Raw genomic sequence first — 23,872 nt, forward strand, 5'->3', positions numbered from 1 at the left:
TTCATTAAAGCAGACAAAGTGCTTCCAAATTCACATACCTGCCTTTTGGAAATACAAATTTGGGACCAGGAATTAAAAGTTGTGCAAATTTGGGCCAAATTTAATTCAAATTTGTATAAAATTTTCTTCAGATTCACAGCTCCAAATTTGTGTTCCGAACACAACAGTGAAAACAATACAGCAGCAAAAGAACCAGGAAAAACAAGGCAGTGAAAATATGAGAATGGGCATCCTGCAAGCTCAAAAGGTGCAATGCTGCATAAAATGGTGGCAGAAAACTATTTCTGCTTTGCATAAAAATAAGTGCCATGGCGAAAGGAAATATTTAGCTTCCAGTTCCCATTGAGATCCACTTTGTCCTTTGACGATCAACTCCTTGGGAATCAAAGGATGTCACAAAATTCCTATCATATTGGTCTGCGGCATATTCTCTTCAACAGAACTTTCTCCTGTCATATAAGAAGGAAATTATACCTTGGTTCCTAAGAATAAATATCGAACTTATGTTCCATGCACAAGTATTAATGAATTGGTTTTTAGATAATCATGAGGATGGACATAACATTAAGAAGTGCAGTAAAATGTTACAAATTATGTGGGGTGCAGGCAGAGAGCAAAAGAGAGAGAAATCAAAGTGAGGAGAAAAAAGGCCCGAGCATGTTTTGAAGGTTTTCCATATAAAAGTTCCCTTGTTTTTAAGTTTTAAAAAGGAAAGAAGAGGGTAAGAACAAGGTAGTGAGATTTGTCTCATTGGAAAAAGAAAGTTTTATTTGCCTTATATAGATGGGCACTGTACAATTTGGTCAAAATATAGATGGGCCTCACATGGGTGTAATCCTATGTGCACTTTGCATTTGCATGTGCATGAGGCGCAGTTGATAGGCTTAAATTTATGTGGAAGTCAGGTACTAGGACCATCTCAGTTTATTGGGCCATATGAGTATGATCATGTGAAAGAGGCAAAATTAAGCCTACAAATATGCAACCAACTGGAAATGACAGAACCCAAAAAATATTACACACAAAAAAATACTGTGACCAAATTCATTATTTTGTTGCGAATTCTTCTTATTTTCTTTCTGCGGGCATATCCAAATTGCTGCCTGTTGTGGAAACCATTAAGAAAACCAATATTGATTCTCCTATTGAGTATCATATCCAAATTGTAGCCTGTTGTGGAAACCATTAAGAAAACCAATATTGATTCTCCTATTGAGTATCGATGGGATCATCTTTACTTTTTCAATTGCAACTGGACAACGCTTCATCGTGTTCCAGAGGAGATTCCCTTGAACCCAGAGCATACCACTTGTCATAGGACCAAACAGACCCGTAAAGTAAGCTATGAAAATTCTGTAAGTAATCTTCTATACTCCATTGTTCCTGTTGAGATGTTTTGATTAAATGAATGACCTAAGACAAAGATAGGTCTCTCCCTCTATTTATAATACATATCATATACATTCTAATGACCATAATACCCTTACTAACACTCACTAATTAGCACAACATTAACACACTTAATAATACTAAATGATCAAAATAACCATTAACAGTGCCCCTAAGCTGGAGTGTAGATATCATATGCTCCTAGCTCGTTACAAATAAATTTAACACGAGCACCCACCAAAGCTTTGGTAAGCGAATTAGCAAGCTGCATATCGAATTTCACATAAGTGGTGGTAATAAGCTTCTGCACAAGTTTCTCCCAAACAAAATGACAATCAACTTCAATGTGTTTCATTTGCTGGTGGAAAACCGTGTTGGAGGCAATATGAAGAGCAACTTGATTATCACACATCAACTCAATAGACTAAGAGTGTGGAAAACCCAATTCTTCCAACATGTTCTTCAACCAAAAAGCTCACATTTAGTGTGAGCCATGGCCCTATACTCACTCAACACTTGACCTATCCACTACAATTGTTTCCTATTCTTCCAAGAAACCAAATTACCACCACCAAAGATACAATACCCAACTATGGATCTTCTGGTTGAAGGTTGATTTGGCATAATCTGCATCAATATATCCCTAAATATAAGTGTTGGGCCACACATGTGGTTGCAATAAATGGAAAAAATAAAAATAAAAAATTTTTAAAAAAAAAATTTTGAAAAAAAAGCATGAAGAACAAGTTCAGAGGGGGTGAATACATATGGTTGCAATAAATGGTAAGAGAAGGAAAAAAGCATAAAGAAATAATAAATGGTAAGAGAAGGAAAAAAACGTGAAGAAATAAAAGTCAAATTCCATGTGAATCACATGTCTTTTTTCGGGCACCAAATGCTCCATAAATAAGGATTTGCAGCTTGCAAAATAAATGCTACGCTCCTCTCCCCCTATAAAAGGGGTTGTGTATTGTAGAGGAAATATGTACAAGTGTAATAGTGTAGGCAAGTGAGCTGTGTGTCGTAAACTGTGATTAAGAGGCAAAGAGGTTGAGCTTTGAGTTGAGTTTGAGTGTACTACTCCTCCACTGCATTTCCTATTGATATAGTGAAACTCCCTCTCTCACGTGGACGTAGGCTGAGTCTGGCTAAATCACGTAACTCCGATGTTCTTTGTGATTGGTTGCTTGTGTTTGTGATCTAGACCATCACCAATCCTAACAATAAGTGTGGCCCATATCTTGATATAAGAGACCTCTCCCAGGTGTACCTTTGAGATATCTAAATATGTAAATTACTATGTCCCAATGACTTGTCCTCGGAGAATATAGGGAATTAGACTGACAACACTTGCTGTGAAAGATGTGTCCGTCAGAGTGATTGTGACTCTGTGAGATTCAACTTTCCAATAAGTCTCCAGTATCTTCCAGAATTAGGCAACAAATTACCTATATCTAACACCAACTCGCTGTTAGGATCCATGGGTGTATCAACCAATTTGGATGCCATCAGCCCAATCTCATCTAACAAATCAAGAACATACTTCCTTTGTGACAAAATAGTTCTCATATGAGATCTAGATACTTCCATAGCCAAGAATTATTTCAATAGTACCAAATCTTTGGTTTGAAACTTAGTTTATAGAAAAATGTTTAAGGCTTTGAATACCTTGAACATCATCGCCTATAATTACAATATCATTCACATACAAAATATGAAGGATCCTACCTGATGAAGTATGACGATAAAACACAAAATGATCCACTATAGACCGTCAAAGGACAAACTCCAATACTATAGCACTGAATCAACCAAAACCATGTTATTGGAGATTGTTTCAAACCATATAATGCCTTCTTGAGCCAATACACTAAGCCTGATTCCTCCTCAACAACAAACCCAGGTGATTGCTTCTTATAGACATCCTCCTCAAGATCACCATGTAAGAAGGGGCATTCTTCACATATAACTGATGCAAAGGCCAATGACAAGTGGTGGCCAAAGAGATGAACAGACGTTACTAATATAAATTTTGTAACTGGGGCAGAAGTGTTGGAATAATCCAAACTATACACCTGAGTATACCCCTTAGGAACAAGGTGCACCTTCAAAAGAGCCACAAAACCATCAGAGTTGACTTTCATAGTGTATACCTAGTGACAACCAACTACAAATTTGTTAGGAGGAAGAGATACCAATTCTCAAGTATCATTGTCTTGTAAAGCATTCATCTCTTCAACCATGACATTCCTCCACCTTGAGTGGGCTAAGGCTTCCAAAACAAATTTAGGATGACCAACATATGATAGAGTAGTAACAAAACAATAAAAGGAGGGTGATAAGAAGTCATAGCAAACAAAGTCGGAAGATCAACATCATGGGGAATATGATCATCAAACGAGGAAACCAAAGGCGTGGGCAGTAAAGGCTAAAGGGGACTCTCTTCCTTGGAGCCGCCATCAAATAATGCACCTACAAATTAGGATGAATAAGATGATGAGAAGGACTCAAACCACATGGAGACACAAGCGGATGATTAGGTAAGGACAGCAAACTAGATTTTGAAAAATTAGGCGAAGGAAGAGACTCAAAGAAGGTAACATCTAAAGAAAACAAAGAAGTGATACAAAGTAGAACTATAACAACATATATCCCTTTTCAGTATATGAGTAGCCCAGAAAAACACATTTTATCACTAAGAAAAGAGGACAGCATCCTGTTGATAAGATAGTAAGCAATATGCACAACATCGCTTCAAAACATTTTGTCAACACGTGTGGACTAGGATCCGATGCCTCGACTGGGATGGCAACCCTAAATATGATTATAGTGTGGGGGATTTAATTATGTTAAAGGTTTTACTGAGTCACCACTAACCCTTTTTGTCTAGGTGTGGTTAAGTTCACTAATTACTATCAATTGGTTGGTTTCTATACTAGACTAGGTCCAAAGAACTAATAGTCATAATTTGTGATACCAAATTCAAGTTCAAGAGTATGTTTGCGCAAGAGGAAGGTACTAGCACCCCTAGACACTTGTCCTTTTGAACGACACCAACTAAGCTAAGCGTAATCACCAATCCACATTCATTTTCCTTCATTTTGATTAGCATTACCTTTCCAGTTAATATTATTCCACCTTGCATTTCCACATTATTCCGATTTAGAACGCAAGACTCCCCTCACCTCAAGAAAACCAATAAGGAGTGCCATTGCATCCCCCTATGGCATCCATTTTCGAATTCATTAATTAATGCTTAGGGTTTTCATACTTCCAAACATCCAAACCATTCAAATAAAGATTCCAGCATGGTTTCACAAACTGTCTCAATCACATCATAGCAAAATGGCATCATGTATTATAGAGGCAACATATAATTTGAAATAACATGAACCACTCCAAACAAACCTCATAAGAGTGCCCTTCATTGCATTTTAACTCAATTCAATCATTCCAACATTCACAAACAAAAAAATGCACGCAAAAATTATTAAAAAAAAAAAAAAGAAACCTGGTGCAATTAAAGGCTTGTGTTTTTTAGTTCCTTGACCCTCTTGCTCAGATTAAGATGTAAATAAGTTCCAAACACCTTGAAAACTTTTAAAACGTATTAGAAACCTCATTAGAAATTTTTGGTATTTTTCAGGAACTTTCTGCAATTTTTATGATGTTTTAACAATTTACAAAGGCTAAAAATGTAGAGAAATATTAGAAAATCCAATAAAAACACCTAAGAGGGATAAAATTACAATAAAAAAAAAACTAAACATCGGAAATGGGTCCCCTAAAAAGGTAATAAAGTAAAGTAAACAAAACCTAAAAAAATAAATTTTTTTAATTGAAGAAAAATAATAATAAATAATAAATAAATAAATTAGGAAAAAAGACCTAAAATAAAAAAGAAATTTTTTTGGCTGCTCCCTGTTTATTTTTTAGGATTCTTCTGCAATTAAAAACCATTTTATTTATTTTTCAAATTCAAAATATACTTATTGAAATAAATAAAATTAAAAAAAGGTGGACCAGTCAGCCGGTCTGCATGGACCAGCCAATCAGTCTAGGATATTTAAAAATGCATTTGTCATGCACGTGCACACGCCCAGCCTCCCAAGTGTCTTCTTCCTTGCGTTGCTAGGGTTCTGCTCTGCAGCAACTTGCAGCAGCCCATAACCACTCCGTCCAGCCGTCTGGTGGCAGCAACAGCCATCCCTGCCGCCATTCATCTTCTCAGGCACTGGCAACACTGGCGACAGGCTAAGTTTGCCTGAAAACAGTATATACTCCCTTCTCCATATTTTTCCTCTCTCGCCAGTGTGGATGTCTGGACTTGTTTCTGGCCTTCACATAACAGTTCTGGGACTCTGAGATACCCCATCTACCCTAGGCATTGATCCTGCAACATGCCTAGAGACTGCCTCTTCTTGTCTTTTTACTTCTCCTCCTCCTTTCCTTCTTCTCTTTCTTCTCTCTCTAGCTAACGTCAAATTTGCAGCAAACAGGAGGAGGACAGTGTTTACAAATCTATGATTCAGAACAACAATTTTGATCTTAAGCATGAAATCGAAAAATTACAAATTTCAATATGAACATGAATCTCCATTGCTCTCTTCATACAGCCAAGAAACAAAGCTTGTAATAGCAGTCGTAAACCTGAACTAAAGCTTTCAATTTCGACTAATATAAGTAACAAAGGTCAAAACTTTAATGAGCAAATAGCAGAAAATGGTCATGAGGAAAACTATCAAATCAATAAAAATTATCCATGGTTCGTTTAATCAATTTAATACTATACCAAGCATTGGAAGGACTGATTCATAAGCTTTACCTTAGTTAAGAGATTCCAAGCTTTCTACTTCCTCCTGCTCTTGTATGTTTCTTTGTGCCCTCAAATGCGTATGTCTCAATCTTTGAACCTCAAGATCTCTCCTTCAAGTTTGATGTGTGTTATCTCCCTTGTGCCTTGAACATATGCTCCTTGTTTTCTTTGAATTCAATATGTGCCTCTTTCAAGAGTGGCCCCCACAATTGAATCAACGTAGATGCTCCCTTCCATCCTAGCTCCTTAGCTTCTATTTATAAGCGAGGGGATAGGTTTTCATGCCAAAAACCCAAGCATTCCCAAAATACCCTCACATGGGCCTTCTTTCCACCAAATCACCATTAAAACGAAGTTGAACTAAAAAATTAGTGAAATTAGATCCAAAAGCGCCCCACTTGGATTTTAGAACCCATAAAAATATAACATCTTGAAATTCAAAAATTGGAGTTTGGAATTAGCCCGAACTAAAAATGGGTAACAACATACTTTAGGTATATGCATTTAATAAAAGTAAGGTGTGAATGATTTCAAGAATATGTATATTTTTCATTTCTGCAACAGTGCAACCCCATTTAATTGAGGAGTTAGGGCATAAGATGATTGATGAACAATACTAAATTGAGTCATGTAAGTAGTCAATTGAGTACTAAATACTATTTAGCCTTATGATATTATCACTCCGAAGTATTCGAACTGGCAAACCAAATTAAGTCTTTATTTCAAAACAAAAGGCACAAAATATATGAAATAATTCAAAATGATCTTTTGTTAAATATAGGCAAGTCATTCTTGAATAATCATCCATAAAAGTTACAAACCCAACTTGGACATGACTCTACTAGGACCACAAACATCAGAATGGACTAACATGAAAGGGCTTGCAGCCTATTTATTGACTTGGGAAGCAAAAGGGACACGATGATGTTTTCCCAACTGACAAGACTCTCAATCAAGACTAGACATGGAACTCAAATCAGGAACTAGACGTATCAACTTTTCCAATGAAGGATAACAAAGGCGACAATGAATTTGGAGAGGGGTGACAGCAGCAGTGCAGGCAGTAGAAGGAGATAGCAGCTCAAAGAGATACGGTCCACCAGCTTCAAGCCCTCTGCCAATTGTCTTTCTCGTTTTCAAATCTTGAATGACCACAGAATTAGGTAAAAATGTTATTAAACAATTCATGGATTTGGTAATCCTCCTAACTGATATAAGATTGAAAGGAAACTTGGGAAGATATAAAACCGAAGGAAGAGAAACAGAAGAAGATGAGACTTATAATCCCGATTCCCTTAACAATAGTCGTGGATCAATCAGCAAGAGTAAAGCAAGGCAAGTTTTTGGAATGCTAGAGAGTCGAGAAGAAATTTGGTATATCTGTGATATGATCAGTGGCAACGGAATCTATAACCAAGGACTAGGATGAAAAGTATTAGATGACAGACATGCCATGGGATTACCTATTTGGGCAAGAGATGCAATGGGAAGAAAAAATTTCTATGATGCTTGATATTGCTAGAACATGGAATACTCTCTTGACATAGATATAGTACGTTATCCCCCACTTGGCCCCAAAGGTGTGGGGTCGGTGCTGGCAGCATTGGATGCCCTTAAAAAAGTGTGGAGTACTCTTTCTCTTGACATAGATATAGTACGTTATCCCCCACTTGGCCCCAAAGGTGTGGGGTCAGTGCTGGCAGCATTGGATGCCCCCAAAAAAGTGTGGAGTCGAGAGTGGCTACATTGGCAACATGTAAAGGTTTACCATTGAGATCCCAACACTACTCAATAGTATGATTACCTCGTTGACAATAAGCACACTTGCAAGGAGTGCCTCTACCTCGTCCATCTCTACCACCACAACCGCTCGAACCACCTTGATAACCTCTGCAATTGTTTGGTAGAGAACTAGAATCACCATGCGTGGCAAAGGTTGTCCTCTCAGAGCAAGATGCAAGACCGGGACAATGTGTGTTGAAAGAAGCACGGAGGATGCAAGAATAAACATCAGAACATGATGGCAACTCTGCAGCACTAAGTATCTGGTCCCTGGACGGCCTTAAACTCGAGTTTTAAACCCAGTAGAACGTAAAGAACTATCATCTACTTCCTCTATTTTTGCATCTCACGAACATCGCCAGTTATATGTTGCACGATGTTAAGCTCCTCATCAATACTTTTCATCTCTCCAAAATACTTTGTAACACTCCTATCTTCCTGCTGTAACTAAAAGTACTCCTAGAATAAATCATACATATGTGTAATGTAACAAGAGTATATCAGTATAGAAGCTTAGGATAATCCCAAATCTCCTTGCATGTATCTAGATGCATGCACATCGGTGCAATTTGGGGCTCCATCAAGTTCCACAAGAGGGAACAATCAAGGAATCTTCCTTAATCAACAATTCTTTTCTCTTCTCGTCAAAAGGATTAGATTGGAACAAGTGGTTAGATTTTCCTAATCCTGCTAAATTAACCTAACGGCCTTTGACCATTGAACATAATTCTTTCCATCCAACTTTTCAGTTGTTATCATCACAACATTCACAAACCAGACCACTGTCAAACAAAAGGAACAATCAAAACTAATCAGAACAAACACAAATGAGGTGAATCACCAAAACAACCACAAATGAGGTGAGCCACCAACGTGATATAACACTGCCACAGCCTCACAAATCATCTAATGAACACAGCCACTACTCTAAGAGACTCACAAATAGCATTTACTAACACCGAAAAACAACTAATGGACCATAAGTGCACGGTTGAAAAAGGTTGGATCTTTGAGCAAAACACATGCCCAATAACTTGATAAAATGGTCTAAGGAAGGAATTAGAACATGCTGCAGGAAAAAAAGCAGAAAAAGGTGGCCTGAAACACTCACTCGCCAGTGCATGGGTTCAGATCTGCGGGCAGTCAGCCAGCATGTGGGGGCATATGGGAGTTTCCGGCAATGGGATTTGTAGGGTTATAGTTCAGAGGGTTCTGTTTCTAGATCTATGGTTGGTTTTGTGAAATATTGAAGGGTTGTAGCAGTTTTGAGAAGGGCAGCACTGGGGGGTGTTTTCTGGCGGAGGCTGAGTTTGGTTTGGTGATAGGGTTTCTTGCTTTGATACCATGTTGGTTTACCACTTTACGGAGGGTGTTTTCTGGCAGTGGCTGAGTTTGGTTTGGTGATAGGGTTTCTTGCTTTGATACCATGTTGGATTACGACTTTACCTAAAAGCTTAAGCTATTGTTGTGACCAATAATGTATATCAAGTTCTAACACCCCCCACCCCCCCCGGGGCACACGCAGCCGAACAACACTTGAAGAGAGAAACACACGATAGATAACACCCATTACAGGGAATACAAATAATTTTTTAAACACCACATAATAAATGCGGGCAATAAGACTAAAACTCAGGACCTCCTAGTAACCAGCTATGATACCATGTTAAGATTTTTTTATTAAATGAATGACCTAACACAAAGGTAGGTCTCTCCCTCTATTTATAATACATATCAAATACATTCTAATGATCATAATACCTTCCTAATTCTCACTACTTAACAAAACACTAACACATTTACTAAAAGACTAAAATAACCATTAACAGTTCCAACAGCATGTATCTAAAATATGTCATTGGCACTGAAGTGTTGAAATACCATATGATTTACCTCTGTTTGGTCATGGTCATAGCGAACTACAAAGATGCACCTGCAGCCCCTTATGTCATGTAATCTCCTTTCAATTTCCACGACATGTGCATCACAATAGACTGCTTGATCCAATCTTTCCTGAAAATCAATGAACAGGGCAGAAAACACAGTACTAATGATAGGACAAACATTTCCACAAATTAGTAAGGAAGCTCCAGAATGCTCTTGACCAATATATTAGATTCTAAAAACTTTGGCATTCCAATGTTTTGGATGCAGTTTGTTAACCTTGCATCCATATTGGATGCCCCAAGTTGAAGATAGTAATATTGCCATAGAGTATTCAAGACGCATCAAAATTGATACGTAAAGGAAAGGTACCTGGAAGCATAGCACAAGATCTCCAACCTTGACAAAGTAGCACTCTGAAGGTTCTAGGGGGATTGAACGTTCACGCACTCCCTTATTTACATTGACCCACTCATCCTCCTCAGAACCAAAACCAGCAAATCTAACACGAACTTCCTGTAATATACAACAGGATTATGCACCTTTATTTAGGCTGTAAATAAATTTATGCAAAACAATTGCCCTTGGACTTCCACAAATCCTTGTGTTGTAAATGGCGGGTTAGCTTTTCATCTCAGAAACCGAAGGTAAATAAATTACAGCATATACATGCCTAATCAGGAATTCATGATAATTAATATTTCCAGCAAGCAATTCAGGGGCAAAAAAAAAAGATAAAGAATTTGCCTATGTGAGCAAGAAATAAAATTTAAAAGGTTGCACTAACAGGGTATATGCATAAACAATAACCACCAATAAATCTCAAAATTGGTGGGCATTTAGAAGTTCAAACAAGATCCCATATATAATTTGGGTCAATGTGTTATACTGATGAAACTAAATAGAAATATTTCGGATAACAGAGAAGTGCAAAATCAGCATGGATAAATTTTCTACCTTTGCCCTACCCACAAAATAAATAAATAAAATCACTAACGAAGAAAAGTTCGATAAACTTATACAGCAAGCAATACTGTGATCCCACAAAAATACATCAAAATAAAAAGCTCTTACTAGTTCTCCTGAACTAAGAACTCTGTATGTGAGGAATGAAGCAACATCATACCTGGAAAGCAAAGAAATATTAGCTAGGATTGTTCTATTAATTCAAAAGAAGACAACAAAAATTATACATTAAATTTTGGCTGACTTCAAAATTCTGGTTTGACTCAAGTTTTCAGAAAAATACTAGGAATTGGCATAAAAAAAGGACTATTCAAAGTTGAACTTCTTTCAAGGTCCCATCAAAATTTTAAACCATGACTTCAAACATCAAATGGCTCTCAAAGCTGTGTCATAAAGCAATGAACAGCTCAAAAAAAAAAAAGTACCAAGGATTGAGGCATGAGATAACTAGGGATGTATAATATTAAAAAAATTAAAATAAAATACAGTATGATACAGCCAACTCTGCCTGTGATGCACTTAATGCCCTAATTTTTTCACACAGCCAATTCCAAGCCTGGGGAGGGTGGGGGGGGGGGGGGGGGTTGCGTTAGGTAGCTGACAACTAGCGTAAAATTTTTCAGATCACTACAATATGAATCCTTGTAAAATATTTGTTGAGGCATCCCCTACGAGCGACACATTGCACTTATACCACCCGAGTGATGCGAAAAGTGGGCGAGGGTGGGTTAGGTTGTCACCCCAAAGCGACGCGCCATGTCGGTGCCCGAGTACGGTGTCAAATATGCAAGGGTTCCTACATCATTCTGGACGTGAGCAGGTAAAGAAGCTAGTTCAGAAAATTAGGATTAGATTAGCAACTTGGAATATAGGGATACTTATAGATAAAGGCATTGAAATTGTGAACACAATAATTAGAAGAAAAGTTAATAGGATATGCCTTCAAGAAACTAAGTGGGTGGGGGAAAAGCTAGAGAAATTGATAAATCAAGATATAAGCTTTGGCACACTGGAAAAGAAAAACAAAATAATGGAGTAGGAATTATTGTAGATAAAAACTTAAAAGATAGCGTTGTTGATGTAAACAGAGTAGGGGATAGAATTATAAAAATCAAGATGGCATTAGGTCAAGAGATAATAAATATCATTAGTGTTTAAGCTCCTCAAGCAGGCTTAGCAAAAAATTTTAAGAGACAATTTTGGGAAGATATGGATAGTATCATACAAGGCATACTAGGGACTGAGAAAATATTTATAGGAGGAGATCTGATGGACAAGTTGGAAGGGATAATAAATGTTATGAGAGGATACATAGAGGATATGGATATAGAGACAAAAATGAGCCTAAGGAGATGATCTTAGACTTCACTATGTCATATGATTTTATTATGATGAATACTTACTTTAAGAAGAGAGAAAGAACACTTAATAACCTTTAAAAGTGGACAAAATAGAAGTAAAATAATTTTTTTTTTAACTAGGAGGGCAGATCGTTTATCATGCAAGGATTGTAAAGTCATTCCAAGTGAAAGTCTAACCACACAATAGAGTATTAGTGTTAGATATATGAATTAAAAAATGGAAGAAAAATGATAAAATAAACTAGTATAAAAGAACTAGGTGGTAGAACCTAAAGGGAGAAAATATAATACAATTTAAAGATAAAATGATCAAAGATAGAGATTAGACTATAGAGGTTGGGATAGATACAAATACTCTTTAGAGTAGAATAGCTAGCTCTATTAAAAAGATAGCAAAGGAGATTTTAGATGAATCAAGGGAAAGATTCTCGAATAGCAAAGAAAGTTGGTGGTAGGATAAAAACATCCAAAAAGTCGTAAAGACAAAAAGAATTTGGTATAAAACGTGGAAAAAATGTAGAAACATAGATAACTTTGAAAAGTATGAAGAGGCGAGAAAAAAATGCAGAAAAGACTGTTAGTGAAGCTAAACACAGATCATTTAACAATTTGTATATAGATTAGATACAAAAGAAGGGGAAAAAGATATATTTAAACTTTCTAAAGCTAGAAAAAGGAAGAGTAAGGACTTAGGAAATGTAAAATGTATAAAAAGTGAGGATGATATTGTCTTGGTTTTAGGACGAAGACATAAAAGAAAGATAGCGAAGTTACTTTAGTAAGTTGTTTAATGAAAACCAAATAGAAGACTTTAACTTAGAATTAGCAAATGAGGAAAAGACTAAAATTATGAGATTTATTCACAAAATTATAGTTAGCAAAGTTAAGTGTGCACTAAAAAATATGAAAATTGGAAAAGCTATAGGACCAGATACATTCCCAATTGAAGTTTGGAAATGCTTAGGTGATAATGAAATTATATGGTTAACTAAACTAAGAAAATGCCAGGTGAACAAAGGAAAAACACTTGAATACCCTATATACAAAAATAAAGGAGATATTTAAATTTGTAATAACTATCGTGAAATTAAACTTACGAGTCATACAATGAAACTGTGGGAAATGGTAGTTGAACAAAATTAAGGCTAGAAACGAAAGTCTCAAAAAATCAATTTGGTTTTATGCCTGAGAGATCTACCACAAAAGCTATATATCTTTTAAGAAGATTAATGGAAAAATTTAAGGAAAAGAAGAGGGACTTGCATATGGTATTTATTGACTTAGAGAAAGCATATGATAGGGTACCTAGGGAAGTTCTATGGTGGGTTTAGTTAAAAATGGTGTATGTAGTAGGTATATGATGTCATTAAAGATATGTACGATGAAGTAATGACTAATATAAGGATTATAGATGGAAAAACTAGAGAATTTTCAATCACCATAGGTGTACATCAAGGATCTACTTTGAGCCCTTATCTTTTTGCTTTAGTGATGGACCAACTAACTAAGAGCATTCAAAATGAGGTTCCATGGTGTATTTTTTTTACAGATGATATTGTATTGATTGATGAAACTAGGGACAGAGTAGAAGCTGAGTTAGAATTATGGAGAGAAACTTTGGAATCTAGAGGTCGTAGGATAAGTAGAAATAAGACAGAATATATGAAATGCAATTTCAGTAATGGTAGGAGGAATATTGGAGACAAAGTTAAACTTTATGATGAAGAAATAAATAACACTTGTAGATTCGATACCTTAGACCTATTATACAAGATGAAGGAGAATCTAAATTGCATAGAGTTAAAGCGGGTTGGGTAAAATAGAGAAGTGCTTCAAGTGTACTTCGTGATCGTAGAATCTATAAGCCCAACTATGCTATATAGATCAGAATGTTGGGCAACAAAGAAACAAAGTATCCAAAAAATAAAAGTTGCCAAGATGAGAATGCTTATATGGATGAGTGGTATAACACTGAAAGATAAATTAAGGAATGAACATATTTGCGGTAACTTTGGTGTATCTCCTATAGAAGATAAGATAAGGGAGGGACGACTCAAATGGTTTGAACACTTGCAATATAGGCCACATAGTGCGCCAATGAGGAAAAGTGAGTTAATTACTGTGGGGGGTAGTAGAAGGGGTAGGGGTACACCTAAAATAACTTGGAATGAGATAGTGAGTAAGGATTTAATAGCCCTAAATTTGTTAAAAGAAATGGTTCATGATCGTATAAATTGGCGGAAAATGATTCATATAGCCGACCCCACCTAGTGGGACTAAAGGCTTGGTTTTGTAGTTGTTATTGTTGTTGTTGTATGATACAGTCATATCAGTTTTGTAGGCAGGGGATGGAACTTGAATGCAGCTAACGATAATAAAATAATAAGTTGGATACTTTGCAAACTTCAAGACTTTTCAATTTTTCTTCCTGGGGCAGTATACAACCTCTAAAACGCTTGGGATTAACACTTCATAGTTTATAATAAGATGAGTATTAAACATATATATGCACAACAGGCTCCATGCCTTATCATCTAGGGGAAAAAATTGCACAAATATACCACGCCAACCCCCCAAACAGGCTCTAAGACTCCCTTTCACAACACTATTTGGGATAAAATTTCTTTTTATTCCATATTTGTCATTGCATATTCACATTTTTCCTTCTTCGTCCTCAAGTAAAACAAACATTGACTAATTTTAGGATTGTTTTTAGATTTCTGAATCTCTAAAAATTATTTGATTATGTTGCTGATATTTAGCTATTCTATTAGATTCTAATTTGATATAATTTTGATGATCAGATTCTGTTTTTTGAATTCTTCTTTAAGAAGCCCATGCTTACGAGGTGATGATTCCTTAAGAAGACACAGCCCATGACCACAGGAATCATAAAACTTCTAACCAAAGGACCACAACAATGCTAGTTATAAATTTAAATCAAAATAAATTATGAAGGGAATTGGTTTATTCTGTATCCTGGTCTGACACTGTTTTCTGCAAAAATGAGAAAGGCCTCAAGGGGAATGCTCCTTTAACCTTACATTTCTTTATCATTCTTCAATGGGAGGTTCCATTAAATGGTTTTCATTTGAAAATATTTATTACCAGGTGAACTGGATGACTAGATGTCTGATGCAGAAGCACTTCATATGCTATGTGAAGGTGAAGTTTGGTCGGATGACTGTATTTAGGAATTGAAACAATGCCGTGAGGGTGAAGTTTAATGCTGGTTTCTTACCTATTAAACTGACTAGTGATTCAATTCAAATTCCATAAGGCCGGATTTGCTAATATAATTCTACCATAAAAGCAAAATGGTGCGACTCCGGTAGGATTGTAATTCCAAATATGCAACCAAATTTAGTATTAATTAGACAATGTATTGATTATGTATGAAATTATGAATATAATTAGATGTAATTAACCTTTGTTTTTAGCCATACGAGTTCTTGACTTATTTGTATTTATTATGGGCAGGAAAGTCTGTGTGGAAGATTGCTTTGCAGTTTTTGACGTTAAGCAAGGTATTACAAGAGAATTTAAACTTGAATAAATGCTCAAGAGTTTGATGTGATGAATGAACATAGAAAACAACTTAAAATCCTGAAATGTTCAGCACGGCAAATGTGCCTTTATGCGTTCTTTTTCTCAAGAGGGTGTACTCATATGTTGCGTTTAAGATGCAATGCTACCTTTTTTAATTGTGAACACTATGGTGACTCTGTTAATGAATATCTTTATTAGTGTCTTTGAAGTTTGTACATGCTTATAGTGCTTCAATTCATGTTTCTGCACAAACTTTAGACATAGCATATACTTCACCCCAAGGTGTAAATCCTGCATCCACCATTGATGCCATTGATAAAAAGTGCACATACTGGATTACTCAAAAAGCCTAGACGAGAAAGGGCTGGGGCATTGGAAAAGAATATCATCTAAATTACCAAGTGAAAAGTCCATAAAAACTTAAAACTAATAACGTGAAAGATACAACATATTCTTAGTGTGCAGAGTTCACCCTTCATTCCTTATTGTGTATTTCCATATTAAGTATGAGAAGGAATAGACTTTTGACAAATGGGTATGGTGAAACAACCCATTTGTTTAGGAGGCCTGAATTTGAAGTCCCACAACCTTTTCAACAAAGCCCTACTTGGGAAATGGTTATGAAGATTCATGATTGAAAAGGAACACCTTTGGCAGGGAATCATCATCGCAAAATATGGGCTGGATCATAATGACTGGACATCCAAAGCTGGCAAAGGACTGCATGGTGTAGGGGTGTGGAACTTCATCAAGAAAGGTTGGGATGATTTATTTTCTTGTGTTAGATTCCATGTGGGGAATGGGGATTGGGGACACCATTTACTTTTGGTAAGATGTGTGGCATGACCAAGAGGCTCTTAGTGTCTTGTTTCCATCCATTTATAACTTGGCACGGGACAAAGATGCCTGCATCAGCCAGCACCTCCAAACCTCAATCAGGGGTTCTTTTGGAACATTCCCTTAGAAATATGGAAGATTGGGAACTACACCAGATCACAGATTTCTACTGCTATCTTTACAACTTCCCAGCATCAAAACAGCCCAAATCAGCCAGCTTGGACCTTAGATAAGAAGGGGTCTTCACCGCTAGATCCTTAAATAGAAAACTTTGTCCTTCGGTGTCCAACAGTAAAAGTTTTCCTTGGAGTCAAATTTGGACAACAGCTGTCCCCACAGAAGCTGCTTTCCTAGCTTGGGAGGCAACTCATGGTAAGATCCTGACTTTGGATAACTTGCAGAGAAGGGGGCTATCCGTCGCCAATAAAAGCCCCCCTTTGCATGGCCAATGCTAAATCAGTTGAGATCCTCCTTTATTGCCCTTGGACAAGGAACCTGTGGTATTTGGCTCTGAACTTGATCAAACAACGGTGGAACGCCACCAACTCCATTGGGTTTGGGGGTGAGGGACTCTGGGCTTGGAGAGGGATTCTCGCAAATTTTTTGTGCTTTTGGAAAGAGAGAAATAGGAGAGTGTTAACTCAACACTTCAAACAAGCAAAGAGAAGTGGTTAAAGGCAGTTACTAGCTGGCACTGTGGAAATGTTGATTATGACTTCAATGTAATTTTTTATCTTTGCAACACCCTTCACAGTGGTTGAGTTGTTGTAATTCGGGGATTGGCATCCCCTTGATGCGTTTTCAATAAATTCCCTTTATTTCCTAGAGAAAAGAGAAATGGTCATTGTTAGATTACTACTTTACCTAAAGCTTAAGATGTTAGACTGTGGGCCAACAATGTATATCAAGCTTTAACATTCCCCTGCACATGCAGTCACTTGTACGTAGAGAGATAAACACTCATTACAAGGAATAAGATCATTTTTAACCACCACACAACAAGACTAGCACCCAGGATCGCTTGGCAACCATAGCTCTAATACCATGTTACATTACCACTTTACCTAAGAGCTTAATCTGTTTTGTTGTAGGCCAACAATTACATCAAGCTTTAACAATCATAATAACAAATTCTTTTACCTAGCTGTAGGCAAAACTTAACTTAGAAAATTACCCTACATAAATTAAATAAAAGGAATATAGTCATTTTTCAGTACTCCCACCAATGTCTTTAGCCTTGCTTCTCATTGTGAAATCTTCAATTTGAAACATTTCTCTTCTTTGATAGTGATACAATTCTACTGCAAAAATCTAACCACCTGGATGGATTAATTTCATCTCATAACCCATTCAATATTTCTCATATTTTAACATGAAATACATAAGCTCTCCAATGGTTGACATGTCATAGAAGTGAAACACACCATATACAGATTTGAAGCCACAAATCCATTGTTTAGAATGAAGTCATACCAAGCAAGATATTACCCGAAAATTGAGAGGTTAGTAAAATGATTTTTTTTTTTAAATCAAAATTATGCATTGTTCTAATTTCTAAAGTCAAAATTCATTCACACACAATATGGAAACATTCAAATTCTATCTCATAAAGAAATTACCATACAAAAAATGCTGAATGCAGTTCAAATACACTTGATGCAAATATATTATTTCAGCAAAATATTTTCCTTTAACAGCTAGATGTACCCTTACCAAGCATAATCTTTTGATGACTTAGCTTCAAACCTCAAGTCTGAAAGGTCCATGACATTTATACCTGTGTTGTGAATGACCTTGTAAAAATTCACGCAGAATTATGATGCACAAAGAGACATACACAGAAGCCCCCAATCTCTCTTTTTTTTTTTTTTTTTTCATGAAAAAGAAGGTAAATTATTAAAAGTGGAGCAAAAGGAGTAGGAAATATGTAGGATGAGGAATCCTCTCCAACCAGCTAAAAAAGCTATAAAAAAATAAAAACTATAAACAACAAGGAAAAAACCAGCATATAAACAGAAAAATACAATATAAACAAAACAAACATTACAAAGGCGCTGCCTTCCCGTCTCTAATGAGGTCAGACAGCGAAAGACCCCTGAAGAAACCCAAGAAGTGCACCCACAAAGAGGTAAGGAAAGTCACTCCATCCCACAAAAGTTGTGAGAAGGTTGATCAACTTCTGAAAATTCTTGCATTTCTTTCTATTCACAAGGGTCCGAAGGATGGAAAAAACGGCTGCACACAATAGAGCTCTGCCATTCCTGTTCTTTCCAAAGCCCCTGAAGTTAACCTGAAGCAAGTCCTCACCTTCCGCAGAGCCACCCATTCTTCCCCAGCCACAGAGAAAAGCCCATTCCAAAGCTGCGATGCCCCCTTGCAATGCACAAAGATATCAGCGTTGGACTCACTGTCTTCACAATACATGAAGCATATAACAGGACTGGATGAGAGCCATGAGGGGTCTTCTCCTTTAAAGCAGATCAATCGTGTTAAAACTCTTCCAGAACTAGATGTGGTTGCAATTATGTTTTTTCCTCTTTCTTTTTTTCCCTATTTTTGGGGGGGAGGGGGGAACTGTATGATCGTCTCAGAATGAGTGAAATTATTCACATTCAACGCACACTACATCACTCATCATTCTACACCAAAGTCCATGAAACATTGAAAAAAGCATCTCTAATGCAGGTAGGAGAACACTACTAAATGGAGGCTAAAATAAAGTTTCTTTGCAATATCAAGAAATACTTTTTTTAGCCCCAGCCATAGTTGTTAGAATTTTATGATTCACAATTCAATTCATATAATTTGTATCAATTCCACACTAAATCAAACTGAATCTTACTAGCAAATGTAAAAACAACAGAATGGTTGCGAAATCTATTTACCTCCTTCTGAATCTGATGAATCGATCTGAATCTATTGATTCACATGACCCTGGACCTATCATATCTTGACAGACCCAACTAGTTTAAAACCCCAAAAAGCAACATTTCTTTTTTCTATTATTGCTTTTATTTTCACATGACTACCTTTTGTTCCTTGCTGACAATAGTTTTGTGCTTAGAAAGAGGGTAAAATAAAACTTTCGGTCTTATGTTGCCTTCACAAAACCATTCTTCACTCTTGGAGGAGTATAGTTTCTGCCATTGAGAAGAGGGGGCAGAACACTCATGGCTAAGGTGGCAATTATGTTTCATTGTATTTTTAAGATTCAAAAGTTGGTCTTTTTAGCAGTTTGTTCAATAATTATCATTTTTTTAGGTTAATTTTTATTATTTTTAATTCAAGAAAGAAATATGCATGAATTTTTTTTAATTGTTGATAAACACCAAAAATTTAGTTTTTATTATTTTTTACTCTTTCCTTCCCTTAATCAGCATAAAGTTCTTTTTTTTATGCTTTGCATTTGTTTAAGGAAAGCAAACACATGAAATATGATTTTTTTTTAAAGTTACAAGAAAAATAGTAAATACATTTAAAATGTTTTTGACAAAAATAAGATCATACTTTTGTTGTTGTTAGTGTGTATATATATATATATATATATCATTTAGAATTGGTTTTGGAAATTTGTACCGAATCTACCAATTCAATTCGATTCTCAATTCTGAAAATTGAAATTTTGATTCACGATTTGAATCTCAATTTGACAACTATGGCCCCAGCACGTATTGAATCCACATGATCAAATGATTTCTTGTTTTAGTTTCTTAATCGCTGATTTACTAAGGTTAGAATCATCATTAGTCTAACCAAATAATAATAAGCTGAATAGATATAAGTTCAGTTTCTACTGTTCATATTGTTTTTCTTAAGACCTATAAGATTAAAAATAAAAAGACGTCATTTTTATCAAAATTCCTAAAACCATTTCCACTATCAATGGCAATATGAGTATAACCATCAATGCAAAATATTATTCATGGTCCTGAAAGCACTCTTTGAAGCAGTGCTATCCATTCTCTCATGAAAAAACAATTCCTATAGCTTCGAGAAAATTGCGAAGTCCATTGCAAGTAGCAATACAACCTGATAGTGCCCCAACCTAAGGCAGTTCCAAATTTTGACCTGCATGCAAATCAACAAGTTGAACCACTGTTCCACACTTCAGACACTCAATGAACCACACATTCTAATAAGCCAACTTCGTTTTTTGCATTTCTTCTTTATTCCCATTACTACTATGGATTAACTAGATCCCAATTTGTTCTATACTACACATTGGAAACCCCACTTTGACATAATTAAAAAAAAATTAATAAAAAAAAAAAAACAGAGTCAAGGCAATGATGGAACTGCTGAAAAAAATATTCAAGTCCATGGAATAAGGGTGCATTTGTTTGATAGGGTAAGGGAGGCTAAGCTTCAAAAAGCTCTTTTTACCTCATGTTTAGTACAGCCAAAATACAGGGAGAGGCTTGAGGGGTGGGGTTCTTTAGCCCGTGTACATAGAGCTGACCAGTCCTTCACTGGCCAACAAAGACAAAGAATTTTGTTGGAATAAAAAATTAAAAAACAAAAAAATAAATAAATAATTCCATTCATGTTTTTATCCTGTTCCTTAGATGGTAGGTCAAACATGGATAACTTTCATCATCAGTCCACTCTAGTCCTGCGAAACTGCCGTGCCCTAAAATCCTAGAGACTTTAGGGCATGAACGTCTTGGGATATTTATTATCACCTCATTTACACTCCATCTAGTTGGGATATGCAAATTATGCATGCCCAAAAAACATTTTTATTGCATAATAAATAAATTTCAACAAGGTTTTACTGTAAGAAACTGCCTGCCTTCCTTGAATGCTATCAACTTTACATGCATGTCAGCACAATGTATCATAAAACTAAAAGATATAAAGCTAACAAATAGGTACAGTTCAAACAGGTATAAGAAAATAACTAATCACTAATATGGCAATTTGGTCAACAACAAAAGACATAAAAGAAAAATCAGATCTACATAATTAAATAGCAAAAAAGTAAGAACGAAAAAAACATCCTGAAGTAAAACATTTGGAGCACCTTCTATTAAATAACATTAGGTTTTTAAATTGATGAAAAGACTCCAATTCTAAATTGTTGGAAGAAAAAGTTATCCTAATCAGGAGTCTAATAGAGTTCCATCCTGAAGTAAAACATTTGGAGCATCTTCTATTAAATAACATTTGGTTTTAAAATTGATGAAAAGACTCCAATTCTAAATTGATGGAAGAAAAGTTATCCTAATCAGGAGTCTAATAGAGTTCCAGTTTTTTCCTGCTCCTAAGAAATTCTTTTCCCTTTTTCACCCTCTCTCTCTCTCTCTAATTTGGTGAACGATGCTATGAGGACATATGAAATTTCATATTACCATTGATGGTGGAACCAACCAAATAGGCATTATCTCATGGATAAAACAATACATTCACCTGAACACTAAATAAGCCAATCAGGGAAAAACTGAACAGAATTCACTGAAAGCCCTCCTATAGTTCCACTACTACAAGGAGAGAGAGAGAGAGAGAGAGAGAACCTTTATTCACTGTAGAACTTTCAGGTGCAATGCTTGAAATTGGGAACTCTGAAAGAAGGGCTAATTCTTTGGAGACAACAGGTATGGATGTATCGCTTGCTGGCAATTGTTTTTGTCTATTCTGGAACCAACTTTGTACCTAGAACAAAATAGGACAGAATAATTATACTTTCCAATAATAACAATTATGGAAGAGGTCACATACAATCAACGCAACCATGTTTAAATGAGAAAATGAGAAAATAAAACCTGTTCCCAGCTTATTGCAGGTTTTCCGTCACGACTAATTGAGCAACTGCAAATACATGGCAAGGGAAAGAAAAAGCTTTTAGTCCTTGGGCAAACCCACTTATATTGAGAAAATAGGTAAGAACATGTTATGAAACATTGAAGGCTAAGATATGAATTTTACTTAAAACTGGCAGCAATCTTTTGGCAAAACTCCTGATCCCATGATATTTCCCCGACTTGCTCAAATAGGTTCTCCATTTTCAAAATCTGTCAAGGAATACAGAACCATCGGAAACAAATAAATTCTAATAATATATAATGGAAACGACAGGTCGATTTTAGAATCAAAATTAACTCAACAAAAACTTCTAACGACAACATTTGAGCTCGAATTCCACAAAACAGCAATAAGAAACAAGGATCGTGCTAATTAGCGAAAAATGCAATTGAAAATTTTCTGGAAATGATCTGAAGCCAGTAAACATCAATCAACCAAAACTGCACTTCAATGCACAAAGCTTTGTCTTTCTTGCACGAAGTAAATTAGCAAATTAAACCTATGCTATCGCCACCAGAAGCATAACTTACTAGATGAGAAAAGCAAATGAGTGCTCCTAGAATAGTGTGTACGTGCACGCGCACACACTCGAAGGGGGGGGGGGGGAGAGAGAGAGAGAGAGAGATGGAACCTCAGCCTGAGTAAAACCACAGAGGATTCCCTTGAGCGCATCCATTGCCGGGAGTTTTTTGCCGAGGCAGGCCCCGAGTTTGATCCACGGCTCGCCGGAGTTGGAGGGGGAAAGAGCTCAGTAGCTCCCACAATGAAAGGGTTTTTGTTTCTCCTCTCTTTCTAGTGAGGGTTTTTTCGTGCCTTACTTATCAAGAAGACCCATGAGACAAAAATAGAGCCGTAGAGGGAGTTTTTTTTTCCCGATTTAACTTTTTTTAAAAAAAATATATTAAATAATACTCCATTCGGATAAGTATTTCCCAGAATGACCCTGACGTAATCTCACTACTTGAAATAACGAGATTTACTTTTGAGAGACGGGCTCGTGTTGACGCGTGGTAAATCTCGCTGGTTCATATACTTAATGCCGGTTAGGGGTGTACAAAATTTATCAAAAAACTGAGAATCGGACCGAAACCAAACCGTTTGAAGCTTCGGTTCGGTTTTTCGATTTCGGTAATTGGTTTTGGTTTTGAATATATAAAAAATAGATTTTCGATTTCAGTTTCGGTTTCACTCAAAAATTGAACCGTAAAAACCGAAAACCGATTATAATTTGAAAATAATTATATCCTGTGAAAACTTTGATTACAAGCACATGAAAAAAAAAAATTATACCTACATTATTTTTTTAATTTAAATTATTAGCTTATACTTTCTCAAGGAGTGGGGAAGGATTTTATAAGGGAGGAATGAGAACCAAAGCTTCCCATTTTGGCCATGTAGGACGAGCGCTATTGGGAAGAACCGAACCAATAGCAGCCTGCTACAGTGCTACTACCATAGCAGGCATCATCTTCTCCATCTCCTGTAA

General features: G+C 36.2%; 1 protein-coding gene across 5 annotated transcripts; it reads right to left on the reverse strand.

Moving 5' to 3' along the window:
* Positions 1-88: 88 nt before the first annotated feature.
* Positions 89-23,202, reverse strand: LOC131163938 (protein SAWADEE HOMEODOMAIN HOMOLOG 1). 5 transcript variants are annotated; one of them, XR_009139183.1, is made up of 10 exons: positions 23,018-23,192; positions 22,510-22,595; positions 22,347-22,392; positions 22,098-22,236; positions 18,298-18,361; positions 10,946-10,997; positions 10,244-10,387; positions 9,881-10,000; positions 6,215-6,565; positions 5,295-5,910 (listed from the first exon to the last, which is right to left on the reverse strand). XR_009139183.1 is itself a non-coding variant. In XM_058120786.1 (9 exons), the coding sequence occupies exons 1-9, from the start codon at positions 23,060-23,062 to the stop codon at positions 408-410; spliced, it is 738 nt and encodes a 245-aa protein (XP_057976769.1). In that variant the 5' UTR covers positions 23,063-23,202; the 3' UTR covers positions 89-407. The 5 variants fall into 5 exon arrangements, 4 of the variants coding, with proteins under 4 accessions (XP_057976769.1, XP_057976767.1, XP_057976771.1 ...); XM_058120786.1 differs by lacking the exons at positions 5,295-5,910; positions 6,215-6,565 and adding an exon at positions 89-449 and having other exon boundaries at positions 23,018-23,202; XM_058120784.1 differs by having other exon boundaries at positions 5,334-6,565; positions 23,018-23,202.
* Positions 23,203-23,872: the final 670 nt, after the last annotated feature.

The sequence above is a fragment of the Malania oleifera genome, chromosome 9, assembly GCF_029873635.1.
Source record: "Malania oleifera isolate guangnan ecotype guangnan chromosome 9, ASM2987363v1, whole genome shotgun sequence".
NCBI classification, from domain to species: domain Eukaryota; kingdom Viridiplantae; phylum Streptophyta; class Magnoliopsida; order Santalales; family Ximeniaceae; genus Malania; species Malania oleifera.

Bases quoted from the DNA above. Each gene is read 5' to 3' on its own strand.
- LOC131163938 (XM_058120784.1), bottom strand. From the start codon at position 23,062: ATGGATGCGCTCAAGGGAATCCTCTGTGGTTTTACTCAGGCTGAG. The intron at 18,362-22,097 runs GTTCTCTCTCTC...TTCACAACACAG, and splicing joins AAGTTCTACAGTGAATAAAG to GTATAAATGTCATGGACCTT. The intron at 10,388-10,945 runs GTAAGAGCTTTT...TGTATATTACAG, and splicing joins TTCTTAGTTCAGGAGAACTA to GAAGTTCGTGTTAGATTTGC.